This window comes from Ramularia collo-cygni, assembly GCF_900074925.1.
Source record: "Ramularia collo-cygni strain URUG2 genome assembly, contig: RCC_scaffold12, whole genome shotgun sequence".
Taxonomy (NCBI): Eukaryota; Fungi; Ascomycota; class Dothideomycetes; order Mycosphaerellales; family Mycosphaerellaceae; genus Ramularia; species Ramularia collo-cygni.
The window spans coordinates 11809-26313 of NW_019716266.1; the positions used below are offsets into that span (position 1 = coordinate 11809).

Below are 14505 nucleotides of genomic sequence, written 5' to 3' on the forward strand. Positions count from 1 at the left end.
CCCGCTCCTTTAGGGTCCCCTTATATAAATAGTAATAAGGATTATAATGGTCTTTACCTAGGAGAACGGCTATTGTTCTATTTATCTTTATATATTCTTACTAAGCGAGAGCCCGAACTAAAAGACTTGAAAAAGATCCGAAAGCTACTACGTCGCTTTAGTATAAGAGCATAACAATAGAAGGTTGTAGGAACGAGTCGTAGGATATAGTAGTGTGTAGATCGTAACGACTAATTAATCTTTTCCTTATAAGATCGTGCCACAAAAACGCGATGGACCTTATAACAGCCTAGAATTCTCCTGCTCCAGTTTAGTTCAGGCTCCTTGACCGATGAGTTCTTCATTTACCGGTGCCGTTGAGGTTCCCGTGTGGTCGGTGTCGGCGTCATCTACGTGAAATTATAAGCGAAATTCAGCTAGGCATGTCCGTCTCCTTACCGTAATCACCACAACGTTCAACTCCCAGGATCTCACCACCCGCACTAGTACAAAGTTCTTGCTGTTATACCAACAAGCCTGGACCCAGGGGAATCGAAAGGCCCAGGGAAATCAAAAAGTCCGGGGGAATCGAAGAGCCCAGGGGAATCAAATAGACACAGATGACTCAGTGCCAAACCGGGCCGCGGTGTCGATGTCGATTGGAGGTTGGCTAAGCGTGGGGTCTCGTCGAAGAGACAGGTCAAGGGATGAATACAAGGCGTCATATGAAATGGATAATGCAAAACTCAGGCAGCGGCATTGATGCATTGCCACGCGAATGGAGGTCTGTTCTTCCGGATGTAGATGTGGAGGAGAGGAGTTGAGTTCTGGGTGAGCATTGAATGGGGATGAGTGGAATATTGCCGGTAGACCGGAGCAAGCGTTAGCAGATAGGGTGTCAATACTCAAGATCAACACTGCCAGCAACGTAAAGAAAAAATCTCCCACGAGGATCATGTTTCCTATGTCTTGCCACACTTAGCTGGTATGCGCACTTCTAAAGCCCTCTCCAGCATACGTACATTTCACTCCCCTCGCACGCAATTCATCCTCGATATCCATCAAGCGGTTGTACTTCGCTACGCGCTCTCCTCGACACGGCGCTCCAGACTTCAAATGGCCCGTCCGAACGCCTACCGTCAGGTCCGCGATGAAGTCGTCCGTCGTTTCACCCGATCGATGAGACACAAATACAGACCATTGGTGGGAGAAAGCCTCCTTAGCACTGTTATACGKTGAGGTCAGCAAGGTTTGTTCCAGTTGGTGGAACCCTCGAGATGTGGTGCAACTTACGCAACGAGGGCCTCTGAGATAGTCCCAATCTGGTTGATCTTCAGCAACAGACTGTTACAAGCATTTTTGGCTGTTGCTGTTTTCACCCGATCGATATTCGTCGCTAACAAATCGTCTCCAACAAGCTCAACCTTGCAGTCCTTGTTGAAAGCCGACCATGCTTCCCAGTCATCCTGGCCAAAGGGATCTTCTAGCAGTACGATCGGGTACTTGTCCAACAGAGAATGATAGAGCCCAGCAAGCTCTTCGCGGCTCATATCTTGTGCATTGTCTGTTTTGAAACCCATGTTGTAGACTCCATCTTTTTCAAACGATTGCGACGCTGGATCGATTCCGATTTTGATCTTTCCCGTGTAACCTGCGTCCTCGATCGCCCGCACCAACAGATCCAACGCTTCATAGGGATGTGAGATGGGCGGCGCAAAGCCACCCTCGTCGCCTAGCCCGATAGCCGCTTTGCCATGCATGTTCACAATCAAGTTCTTCAAGCATGAGTAGGTCTCGGCATTGAAGCGAACCGCCTCTGAGAATGATGTCGCGCCAACTGGTGCAATCATGAATTCCTGGAAAGCCATTGCATTGCCTGAGTGGTCCCCGCCGTTCAAGACATTCATGAACGGTACCGGGAGAACGAAATTGTCTGTGCTCGTCTCCGATTCCTTCGCAAGGAAGGCGTACAATGGCATACTAGCTGCAGCAGCGCCAGCACGGGCGGCACACATGCTGAGAGACAGAATGGCATTAGCTCCCAGACGGCTCTTGTCCGTGGTTCCGTCGAGGTCGATCATAAGAGCGTCGATTTCTCTGAGCTGCGTGGACGGGTCGAGGTTCGCCTTGATAAGTGCTGGTCCGAGGACATTTTCCACGTTATGCACCGCGTTCAGAACGCCGTTGCCTTGATATTTGCTTTTGTCCCCATCGCGAAGCTCTACGGCTTCGTAGTCTCCTTTCGATGCACCAGATGGGACAATGGAAACGAACGTGCCGTGTTCGTTAGTAAAAGTCGTTTGTACGGTTGGCTGTCCTCGTGAGTCCAGGCGTTGTGCGGCATGTATCGATGTGATGGGCATTGTTGGAATGAAGATCTTGGTGCTCAGACGTCAACCGATCCTTTCTACAGTGTGATCCAAGAACAGAAGCCATGGACATTCACGTTAATTTCTCAATGTTGCTCTGCTGCACGTCATTAGCCACTCATTGAGCTTTACACCTGATGTTGGTGTCGGACGCGTGCGGCAGCGCTAGAGCCACAGAAGCCATGGACATTGATGGTTACTTCTCAATGGAAGATGTTGCTTCCGCTGTGCGTCATTAGCCACTCATTACCTAAGCTTTACACCTTGATGTCGGACGCATGCGGCAGCGCTAGCACCGAAGTAGCATTGATGACCCTGCCGACCGACTTCTCCGCCTTTGAGAATGCAGCTGCAATATTATTAGTGTTCCGGGCTGGCGCAGTTTTGAGAAGAAGAATACGCAGCCAGCCAGCCAGCCAGAAGAGACCGTCAATGACCTTTTCATGAAACTTGACGGGCCTTCATCGTACATTTGAAAGTACAACATACTCCCACATCTTTCATCCGTGACCATGGATCCAGCGGCATCGGGGTATAACTGCCATGAGAAGGCAAAGCGAGCGGACAGCGCCGACATCCTCACGCCCTCCGCCTCGCCAACGACAGCACCAGCATGCAGAGCTCAACCAGCACAGCCAATTTGCAAGAACCAGCGCGGCTGGCGTCGAATCGTCCGCAATTTCACCCCATCCTGGTTTTCCGTGATCATGGGCACTGGCATCGTGTCCATCCTTCTACACAACCTGCCCTATAACGGCGCATGGATTTACTGGAAATCCGTCGCCATATTCTGCCTAAATGTCGTGCTGTTCGTCCTCTTCCTCGCGATTTCAATCCTGCGATACGCTCTCTGGCCCGAGATTTGGGGAAAGATGATACGCCATCCTGCGCAGTCGCTGTTCATGGGGACCTTTCCAATGGGGCTGGCGACGATTGTGAATATGGTTGTATTTGTCTGCGTGCCCGCTTGGGGGGAGTGGGCAACGACTTTCGTAGGCGAAGACCCCTGAATGGAATTACCGCTCGTGGTTGGTCTGCTGACACGAATTCCTGATAGGCATGGGTCTTGTGGATCATCGATGCTGTCATTTCGATCAGCATTTGCATGTTCCTCCCTTTTGCGATGTAAGTATGTTCCAGTTTCCAGCTGCGATCGGAGTAACTGACCCTTTGGCGCAGCATGTACTTCCATCAAGGTACAGCACTCAACACCATGACGGCCGTTTGGCTCCTTCCGATAGTATCGACCATTGTCGCCGCGGCGTCGGGTGGCATTGTGGCAGAGGTACTTCCAAACCCACAACACGCCCTTTGGACCATGGTAGCGTCGTACATCCTTTGGGGCACCGGAGTACCTCTTGCCATGTCGGTGTTGGTGATCTATTTCCAGCGCCTCACAATCCACAAGCTGCCACCACCGGAAGTCATTGTGTCTTGTTTCCTGCCTCTGGGTCCACTGGGTCAAGGAGCTTTCGGAATAATGCAGCTTGGAAAAGTTGCCAGAAAGATTCTGCCTGTTACGCACACTCTAGAAGTTGCCGCTGCAGGAGATGTTTTATACACTCTGGGCTGGGTTGTCGCCTTGATAATGTGGGGTTATGGGTTGGTGTGGATGTTCTTCGMCTTGTCCAGCATTACGCGATCCAAGTTTCCGTTCAACATGGGCTGGTGGGGGTTTACTTTCCCTCTGGGCGTCTACACCGTGGCGACAACGACCTTTGGCAAAGAAATGCCGTCGCGCTTCTTCAACGTGCTGGGAACGGTATGTTGACCTTTTTCTGATAAGTGCAGGCGCATCGAACTAATGCGATCTCAGATATTTTCTGTTGTGGTGACGATCATGTGGATCTCTATAGCACTGCTCACCATTCGCGAAGCAAGCTCTGGTAAGCTCTTCGTCGCGCCCTGTCTGAGCGAAACGGCGAAGCAAGCGAAGCAAGTGCCAGCTGATGTAGAAGCTGGGGGACTCAACGGTGCAGCAGCAAAGAACACAGCGAAATAGTAGCCCTTACTCACGAGCACTTATAAGCCATGATCCCAATCTTACACCAATCTCCATGGGGAAGTGTTCGTCTAAGTAGGACGTCTTTATCGGAAGTACAACCGCTGGTCTCAAGTGATGAAGAAGGCTGTGAGGCTGTCAGGCCGTATGGGCCAAAGCCTCGGCAATAGCTTCCATCAGAGCCAACACCTGCTCTTCCTGCAAGCGCGGGCACATGACTTGCAGTCCAACAGGCATATCGTGTGAGTCGTCCTTGTTAACTATAACACAGCGGTGTGTCAAAACGAGGGATTCCCGATGGAACAGGTATGCTAATACTCACAAGACATATGCACCTTTTCATCCAGGTCATTCAAAGTCGTTCGCTCCTCCATCTCATCCAGATCACGATGCCCAAATGTGATGGGAATCGTTCCAGAAGGGAAATCCAGAACATTAGCTATGGCAGAATAGCCATAATAATGAAACTCGCCACTCTGCACCGCTGTGGTCGGCGCCGCAGGTAGAATGACACCGTCGGGCACGCGACCGTACCGTGTAAGGTCGCCGGTTGAGGCCCAGTAGGCTGCAAATTGAGCACGGTATTTGTCGCGTTGGGCACACAGATCCCAGAACTCCGCAGTATCGTTGGGTGGAACRTTTCCTTGCTCATACCAGTCTGAAAGTTGAGCCACAGGAGGTTCTCCGCTGGCGTCAATGGCCTCGCGTGCTTCTTTAGCAGAAGTCGAGCCGAAGATCTGGAAGAGATTGGTCACAGCTGGGGCGTGAGGCGGAGGCTTCCAACTGACAATCTCGTAGCCACAGCGCTGAAGCGCCTGAGTCGTCACAGAGATTGCTCTTGCAGTGGACGGATGAGGCTTGACATGGCCATCTGACTCCATGACCCCAAATACAAGTTTACCATCTGCGGAGGAGCCATTGGAGCTCTTGCGTCGACGAATGGCATCGATTTTTTCTTGTCTCCAAGGAAGCTCAAGTACATACATATTCGACGCCCATGGTTTGGAATCCAGCAGACGTTTGAACACTGTCGAGACACCGCCAAAATCAGCAGACATGATACCAATACTGCCGGAGGCGGTGGGCAGCMCAGAAAGCACGGTAGATATTCCATTTTGGGGTAGACGGCCTTCGGAGCACTTGAGACCCCAAAGCCCATTGAAGACACAAGGAATGCGAACAGAACCTGCGACGTCGGTCCCAATGCCAAGCGGAGAGCCTTTGAGGGCKAGCAAAGCACCTTCACCTGTTTAGTGTCAGTCTGAACGGACAAGTTCCGGAGCAAGTCTGTCATAAGATACCACCACAAGCACCTCCAGCTGAGAGATTACGATTATAGGGATTTACCGTGCGTCCAATGATGTTGTTCGTGGTTTCGCCCATCTGTTACCCTGCCGTTAGCCCAGTGACGGACAATAGCAAAATGAAAAGCATAAGTCTACCATCATGCTCATTGGGACATTGGTCTTGCAGAATATCACTGCACCTAGCTGTGACAAGCTGTGAACCATTCCGCCTTCGTCTTGGCTTGTTCGTGTTGTGCCAACCCAGCTTGCAAAGCCGCATGCGCTGTCCAGACCACCAACATGAAAACGGTCCATCAAGCTTACGGGCAGTCCATGCAGTGGTCCTATCGGGCAGCGATGCTGCCGCCAGTGGGAATCAATCTCACGTGCTCGCTGCTGAGCAGCCCTTAGGTTGAGTTCACTGAGACAACGTGTCTGCGATCGAATAAGCTTGGCATCAGGAGTGATTTCTTCACACGCACAAATTGGTGCGAGATGACGGCGCGGTGGGCGAATGCGGAAAGCGCTTCCTGAGCAGTGATTTCGCCGTTTGAGAGACATTCCAGCAACCGGCAGAACGGTAGCTCCGTGATTCGGCGTTCTGCTGGACTGAGATGCATTGGAACTACGTTGATCACATTGGTGTGTACGATGGCAGCTACGACATCCCCGTCGAGCTTCCATTCTGCGGGAACCTGCGACCAGAGCTGCCGTTGTTTCGTTTGTGCAGCAACTTGCCACGCCGGATGTGCAATGTCCATGTCCTTTCAATGGCGCCTGGCAATGMCAATCTGGAGGATGTTGCGGAAGAAACGAGGGCTTTTCTTGGGAGGGACTTCGAGAACCATGATGAGCCTCTGAGACTAGGCATGAGGCCGACTTCGCGGCCGAGGCTTGGTGGATTTAGTCGTTGCCGCTTTTCATCCCATTAGCTTTCAAAACACCAATACTTCACAACGCGATATCTTTACAACCACGCCATCTATTCACATTCTGAGTAGGCCAAATTGAAGCCCTGATCACGCTCTTGAAAATGCACACGCGCAGTTCCGGCCGCGTGCCGCCGACACCACGAAAACGCGACGGCGGAATTCGCAAAGAATAGCCTATCCTAAAGCGCTCTAGAGCATCTATTCTATTCGATAATAGTATAGTTAGGACATAGGTACGGAAGGCTACAGGTGTTCCTAAGCGTACACAACGACATTAGAAGAATAAAAAGAGCGATAGGCGTATAGGGAAGACTAGAAGAGCAAGACCTAGGGAGATTAGCATAAAGACTCTACGCAAGATTATTACGTACGTATTAGAGTCCTACGAGCATAGGATATATAAGTGGACAGAGGTGAAGGAGGTGTTTAAACTACGGTGTACGCTATAGACCGTAAAGAACACACTAAATAGGGCTAGATACTATAAATGCAAGGCGTATTAGAAGAGCTACCTTCGTATAGCCAACGTGTATAAACGGTACGACTTCTACGCTATAGCTATTCTATAGGACATAGACTTTTAGAAGAGCGTACGCTTTATAGACGAGGTTTATTTTACGCTAGAGTTACGCCGTATAGGCATAGTTATTCGAAACTAACAGGAACGGAACTATAAGACTTGTTACTAGTTTAATAAACGATCTAAAGCCTCCGTCTTCTATTACTAGGTAATAGTAGGCTAGAACTATAAGTCTAAACTCTTGTTCTACGATATAAACGAAGGTATAAAGGATCTAGCATAGGATAAGGAGGCAGTTAATTAAATAGCTAACGAGCTAGCTGCTATATTAGAAACCGAGGAAGAAGAATAACGGCTATTAGGAGATACTTAACCTTATAAACATAGATGTAAGAATAAACAGGCCTATGCACACGAGTGTTATAAAGGTCGTAGGAAGTATAAGAGTAGTAGAAACATAACATAACAGCAATACCTTAATCTTATCTTTATTCCGCATATTAAGCCTAAATAGCGACGATACTTCTCTAAAGGTATTCCCTTTACGCTTAAGGAAGATAACGACGGCTTATACGGTACGCGAAGTAAAGACAATATCGTATAGAAGTACAAACTGTCCCTAGGGGAGTTCTTTCGACGATACGCTAACTTACTACAATTACCTAATCTCTTAATTATTAAGAACGTATAGCGTATACTTAAACAACGCGTTAAAAACCACTACTGCACTACTCTAGAACAACTTAGGCACGCTATTATCGAAGAATAGAACAAGATCACGCTAGATAAGATTAATAAACTAGTATTAATAATGCCTAGTAGGGTAATARAGTGTTTTAAGAATAATGGCCTATATACACGGTTCTGAACGTGAATAACACCTGGGATTTTGTATACAGCTAGTTTTACATACAAATAAAATGCCTCAAAAGTTTAGAGTGGATTAACCTAGTAGTTATGTCGCAATATGCTGTTTGCTGCCAAAGTTGGGTGTGAAAGTTATGAGGAAACATGCCAAGCCAGGGCCGGCAATGACTAAATCCACCAACCCTCGGGCCTCGGCTCGCGACGCCAAACCTAAAAAAGCTTCGCACCATCTCCCTCAGGCACGTCACACGGCCTTGTTGTGTTTCATTGCAGGCTAGCTCCTTGAAATACCATCGACAGAATCCCCCTCTCACTCCACTGTGCGCAATGTTTCTCATTGTGCCGAAACCAAAGAAGCCACTCCAAGCGGCGTCAGCACCGACCCAGGGTACCGCCAGGCATCCCCAGCAACAGCCAGATAACCGGGGTCCCGTACGCWCACAGACCGCTTGCGATGTGTGTCGCCTGMGAAAGTCCAAGGTATTATCATCACTTTGCCGGAGGATCCCGAGAGACATGTGAGAGATTGACATCCTTGCAGTGCAATGGTAAGCGCCCATGTGGATCGTGCAGCAGAAAAAATGTCATCTGCGTCTATTCGCGGACGACCAAGAGGGACATGTCCTTTTCCGATGGACAGGCTGCGCTCCTCCAGCGACAGCAGCGACGATTAACCAGCGCTCTGCAGGTAATGGCAGCAAAAATCTCATACTATCAGGGTGACGGGTCAAAAAAACCCGAAGACTTTGATGTACTGCAGTTACTGGACAAGTGGGGACCGGTCGATGGTATCGATGAAGATGAAGTCGACACCGCGCAGCTTCTCAAAGAAAATGCTGCCTTACCAGCAAAGCGGGGTCGCGATGAGTTCTCAGGTCAAATCGGTGGTGGACCAGTGAAACGATCCCGAGAGGCAGGAACTATGTGCCTAGAAAACCAACCCGAGGCTGGCTCGTGTACGTCCAGTGTGCAACCACCACCGCCACCCTCGGAATTGCCGCGCCACATGGTCGCAGATGAGCCATCGTTTACGATTGAGCCCGGGCCAGATTTCTTCATCGAGTCGAACGCTTCAAACCCAAACAACACTTACGACGCGATGCTACAATTCTTCCAACTCATGAATAACACCTTCCAGCCTTCAGACATGGGCGTGAATCTTCCATTGGAAGGCATGCCAGCGCCAATTACACAGCCTGGATCGAACGTACCAACAGAGGACCACAATCAATGGCTGATGAACCTCGTGGATTGGAGGGCGAGTCTGGAGAATTTCCCTGGTCACTTAATGGATGCAACTTTGGATCCGAATGGTCCACTCCCGCAGACCGTGGGCGAGTCCTCTACAGCCATGGAAACGGACACAACCTCCATCGACCCGATGTTCCTTAATGGGTCTCATGAACCATGATGCGAATAGACCTTCCCCGTCCACGAGACAATGCAATTTTAACAGCTATGCTATACGCACAGGGTCTTGAAAGCTCTTTGCCCATCTGAGGGAGCCCATGATGGTTACCATGAATGCAAAAGACACCATGAGACTGACAGCGGCGTACACGTATGAATGCACCAGCCTCAGCGCCCTCAGTTCGAATACCCAAGTACTAACCGTGGTAAGCGCACCAGAGAAGCCATCTCCCAAACCTTGCAACACTTGGCGCCCTATCGTCTCGCCGACGCGAGAGTGCTGCAGATCCCAAACCATCGCCAGCACACATGTCCCAAGAACATTGGCTGCGAACGTCCCGAGTGGAAAGCTGTCGATCCGCGGGTTCAGAAACAGTGCGAGATAGAACCGCAACAGACATCCTGCAAGAGCAAACACGATAGCGAACACGACCTGTCCGCGCCAAGCCTCATGCGGCCAGATTGCCATGATCACTGTTCCGAACCACAATGGCAGCCCAAGTACCAAGACGACTTTATTCAAGCCCTCCTCAAATTCAATTTCGAGCTGCGGGATGCAGTCCGCATAGCGCCCAATTCCCGTGGCGATATGCGCGCCCAGCTGCAGCGCAGCACTGCTCATGGCGATCTGTAGCCAAAGAATCCCGATCACGGCGAGCACACTATATCCCGCAATACGTTAGGGTACAGCTTTCTTCGCTGTCGATTTGAGACAAGCTTCGACTGAGACGTCCCAACTTGGCATGCGCAAAGCCTTGTTGTAGACACAACCGAGCTGCATTATGTCTGGGAAGTCTCGATCGAGCTTGTACCCAACCAAATATACGTACCGTCTGACCTGCCTCTCAAGACGTGTGTAGTAACAAGTGTCGAGATTTCCGCGGTACTGAAATCATTGGACAGCGCAAGGAAAGCATCCCGGATGATATCGGCGAAGGACGTGAAGGAGCCGCAGAAGCCAACTGACAGACCTATGTAGATGTSGGCCTTCATCTTCCTGGAGGAATACAATTGCTGCGCTGTCTCTTCGTATTCGCTCTCGTCTCCGGCTTTTTCTCCGCTGCTGATCGCGTTGCTGGTTTGCCCTTTTCCTTGCATTTGATTTCTTGCGTCCTGCACGGCTTGCTTCCAACGGTATCGGAATAAGAATCGATCTTCCCGCAGGAATCCAATGATCAAGCTACCGTATACGTTCGCCCAGATGACAGTATTTGCATTGGATGCACCGGGGTATGTCGTCAATGCAACGATAACGAGACGCGAGAGCGTGCCGAGGATGGAGAAGAAGATGAGGTGGGAGACTGTGTAGAGTTTGGGAAGAATGTGTTGTGTGAACCATGTATTGTTCGAGTCAGGCTGCGTCTTTACATTTTCCGCATGATCCGGAGTATCCCAGGTACCCAGATAAGGGTTAATCGCCGCTCGGGTTATTCGGGCTTCTTAGGGCCCGTCCGGTATTAGCGATAATTGACTTGACGCACGGTTGTAATTAAGCATATTGTCCTTAATTACKGTGTTGTCTAGTATGCGTAATTAATAATTAAGGAGCTTAATTACGCTTATATATACTACTTAGTTAGTACTTAAGATAGCCTTAGATAGCTCCGCGGAGAGTAGGTTCCTTCTTAAAGTAGTTTAGCGTAAATTAACTAGTTAATTATACTCTATAGTAGGATTAACCGTTAAATTAACGCTACTAACTACGTACTAATAGTTATATTATTAATATTACCTTATAAAGATAGAAGTAGCGCTACTCTAAGTATTACGGAATGTCTCTATAAGGTCTCCTATAGTAATACTTCTATATAGGAATGTCTATAGGCGACGGCTAGTATAGGAAAGCCTATATAGCTAATATGTTTTAGTTATACGAAATACTAGGATAGAGTAGAAAGAATAGGATCGCTTAAAGAGCGACCCGATTATATAACTATTCTAATTAGAGAAGTATAGACCTCTAAACTTCTAATTAGAATTAATATACTAAGTATATTAAGTGAATTAATTAGCTTTAATTAGTATACTTAGTATAATTGTTTTAATTATTCTTATAGTTAGTATATATAGAAGTAATATAATCTCCTATAGAGAATATCGCGTATAACTTACTATTTTATCTTACTAATTAGAATACTAATACTCCTACTTTACTTTAATTTATAGATATTCTATAAGCTTTAACCTAATCCTACCTAGCTCTACCTTCTAGCTTAGCTTAGTAAGATTATTAAGATATTTATATCTTAATAGTATATTACTAATCTACTACCTTCTTACTCGCTAAGTAGAAGAGATTATACGTAGAAGTAAGATAGTTTTTAAGATAATCTTTACCGCTAAAAGTACGTCTATAATAAGTAAAAGGGTAATTATATATAGAAGTATTATTAGAAATTAATATAGGATCTAGCGTAGTAAGTTAGTCTCTAAAATAAACACTTTTAATATAGATCTATAGGCTCCTTAACTAGATATAACAAAACTATCTCTACTTTAATAAAAGTATTGTTTAATATCGGTTGTAGTAGAGCGCGTGCTAGGGAAGCTATTTTAAACTATCGCTGCTAACTATACTAACTAGGATTAGGAGGAGCCTATTATTACGTTCCGTAGAAGTGTTCGAGATACGACTAGTATGCATTCCTTTCCTAATAAGCTAAAGCTATCTTATAGGGGACGTAGTAGTTACCTCCTCTCCTATTACTAGTAAGGTTAAGGTTTATATACAACCGTAGCACTTCTACTACTACCTAGCTACTAGTTAAGCTTAGTAGCAGCTATAGTAACACGGAACACTAAATGTAGAGTTCATTTAAGCTAGTAAACGGAAAGTAGAAACCACTACTCGAGCTTAAATATATAGCGGGTGCTAACCTATTAGTAGCCTATACGCTCCGAGTGTACTTGCTTACTATTATGTAGTAGCGGACGGCAAGATTATCGATAGGGTACCCGATAGTAGTCGGAGGGATGCCTAACGCGGACGCTTCGGAGGTAGAGCCGTATAGTAATACATTGCTATAGCTATAAGTATCGACTAGAATAATAAAACTAAAAAGGCCCGCGTTGCGTAAGGGAGCGTTACGGACTTAAGTTCGAGGGACACCCCGATCTAATAGGAGCTTACTCCGTAGAGTAGTCCCGCTAACATTACTATACCCTAAGTCCCTATTACGGAGACACTTCCGTAGCGTTTCGAATACATTTATTCGGTATAGGCGCGGAGCCCTAAATTAAAATTAAATTCCTAAAATGCTAAATTGCTGTCGATTGCTTACTATTCTATATCGCTAAAGTGCCCGCTACATTATATATATTAACTAGACTCTCTGCCTACTACGTCTATAAGATACTATTAATAAGTAAGAAACACTACCTCTAGGCGACTTTAATATTATATTAACATACCGGTCTATAAACTATCGACCGAGAAATTAGTTATCTAGACATGTCCTAGATAGCTACGACGCCCCGACTAGTGTTCTACGAATAGATAAGAACAGACAACGTTATATAACGCGGCTACCTAGGTATAGTTTCTTACTAGAGTCTAGATTATACAGACCTCTAAACCCAGAACAATACTATATTAGCTTAGGCTATCGGGTACCTATAGACGACCTTTTAGCGAACCCGAGGGTTTAGGCCGTTTAAGCCGTTATAGGCTATCGTGTAGGAAAGTTACGATATAGTAATAGCGGGAGTTAAAGGTCGAGTCGTACATATACCTATCCGTATAGAAGTCGTTATACACCCTACGATAGTATAAGGCCTTCGTATAAAAGCTATCGCTCGTATAGACCCTACTATCCCTCGGCAGCGAGAAGTTACTACTTATCTTCGTATAGTAAATTTAATAAGGAGCTATATAGGATAGAGAGCGAGAGAAAGGCATATATTAGAGGGCTAAAGAGCATTAACTCTAAACGTCCGACGTAAGCGTCTTCTTCGTATATAGTGCTATAGCGTCTTACTAATCTTAAGGATAGATTAGGTAGAAGTATTTTTTCGATGTAGGACGGTCTAAAGAGATTATTTAGAAAGTAAACATAGCTTAGAAAGTAATTATAGCCGAATACGATTAGGCCGCTATAGACCGATTAGAGATAATCCTATATGTTTTAGGGTTTAGGATAGAAATGATTTTCGTAGAAGCATTTCTAATTATAGGTCTCTACTAGTATATACTATGTCGATACATTCGCGCTATAGGAGCACTCTATTAAACAACCGGAGCCTCCTCTATACTATATCCCTAGCCTAGTAGATTAGTACGGAATAACTAACGGTCCTTAAGCTCGCTCGGTCTATATTAGTTATAGTAATAGAGGAACAGGTAATTACTAACACCGATCGTACGCAAACTTTCTAAAAACAACTAGAACGAGGCATCCTTTAGCATTAAAGGTTCTAGTTAGTATGTTTCGACTCGTAAGGGGGGTCTTAGGATCCTACTAACAATCCTATTAAGAACTAGCGCATTCTAGCGAGACATTAGTTATAATTATTAGTAAATACTAAGAAAGCTCGTGCTATAGCTATACGCAATGTCTAAATCCTAGTAAATAGGATAGACTTAATCGCTGTAAAACGCTACGTAGGGCATAAATATCTAGAATTAAGGCCTACTCGTTAGTAGAACAACATGCATTATAGACATAGAGATTAGGTACTATAGGACGCATATAACCTAGCTAGTAGGAATTAGTGCGCCCGGTATTAAGTGTATAGAACGACCGGTCGGTAAATGCTTTTATAGGCCAGATTTTAAGGCTTTGTCCTCTAAGGCGCCGGATTTCGGGTTAGATAGGAGCTTCGAGAAGAAGCTAGTATAAGGCCTTAGATAAGTTACGTTCTAGCTAGAAAAGATAGGCGAGTAACTAAGCCCTTAGTTGTTGCTATTAATAGGAATAGAGCGTAGCTACATATATATAATGTCGTCTACTATGTCCTAAGGCGCACCCTATACTAAGATAGCTTCGATATCTCCCTAGGAACGTCTACCTTTAAAATGCCTTTTTAGTAACTCTAGAGCAATAGTTACCTCCTAACGGTGCTACTTAGGCCCTAGTTCTATAAAGTCTCCTATAGCGAAGATAATAATCTCGGAATAATAGTTAGCGCGATGTTTAGGGAG

The 14505-nt window shown here is 46.5% G+C and overlaps 5 protein-coding genes; 2 read left to right on the plus strand and 3 right to left on the minus strand.

The window, feature by feature from the left end:
- Positions 1-957: 957 nt before the first annotated feature.
- Positions 958-2342, minus strand: RCC_07546 (related to Enolase; the record flags this gene model as incomplete). XM_023772802.1 has 2 exons in its annotated part: positions 958-1204; positions 1273-2342. The coding sequence occupies 2 exons, from the start codon at positions 2340-2342 to the stop codon at positions 958-960; spliced, it is 1317 nt and encodes a 438-aa protein (XP_023628570.1).
- Positions 2343-2860: 518 nt separating this feature from the next.
- On the plus strand, positions 2861-4350 carry RCC_07547 (related to malic acid transport protein; the record flags this gene model as incomplete). XM_023772803.1 has 4 exons in its annotated part: positions 2861-3340; positions 3406-3473; positions 3528-4110; positions 4165-4350. The coding sequence occupies 4 exons, from the start codon at positions 2861-2863 to the stop codon at positions 4348-4350; spliced, it is 1317 nt and encodes a 438-aa protein (XP_023628571.1).
- Positions 4351-4488: 138 nt separating this feature from the next.
- Positions 4489-6397, minus strand: RCC_07548 (related to general amidase GmdA; the record flags this gene model as incomplete). XM_023772804.1 has 5 exons in its annotated part: positions 4489-4610; positions 4673-5596; positions 5652-5733; positions 5793-6071; positions 6119-6397. 5 exons carry the CDS (start codon positions 6395-6397, stop codon positions 4489-4491), a joined length of 1686 nt encoding a protein of 561 aa, XP_023628572.1.
- A 2012-nt stretch (positions 6398-8409) lies between these two features.
- On the plus strand, positions 8410-9366 carry RCC_07549 (uncharacterized protein; the record flags this gene model as incomplete). XM_023772805.1 has 3 exons in its annotated part: positions 8410-8435; positions 8497-8503; positions 8644-9366. The coding sequence occupies 3 exons, from the start codon at positions 8410-8412 to the stop codon at positions 9364-9366; spliced, it is 756 nt and encodes a 251-aa protein (XP_023628573.1).
- Positions 9367-10013: 647 nt separating this feature from the next.
- RCC_07550 (uncharacterized protein) lies at positions 10014-10463 on the minus strand (the record flags this gene model as incomplete). XM_023772806.1 has 2 exons in its annotated part: positions 10014-10027; positions 10196-10463. 2 exons carry the CDS (start codon positions 10461-10463, stop codon positions 10014-10016), a joined length of 282 nt encoding a protein of 93 aa, XP_023628574.1.
- Between the last annotated feature and the right edge of the window lie 4042 nt (positions 10464-14505).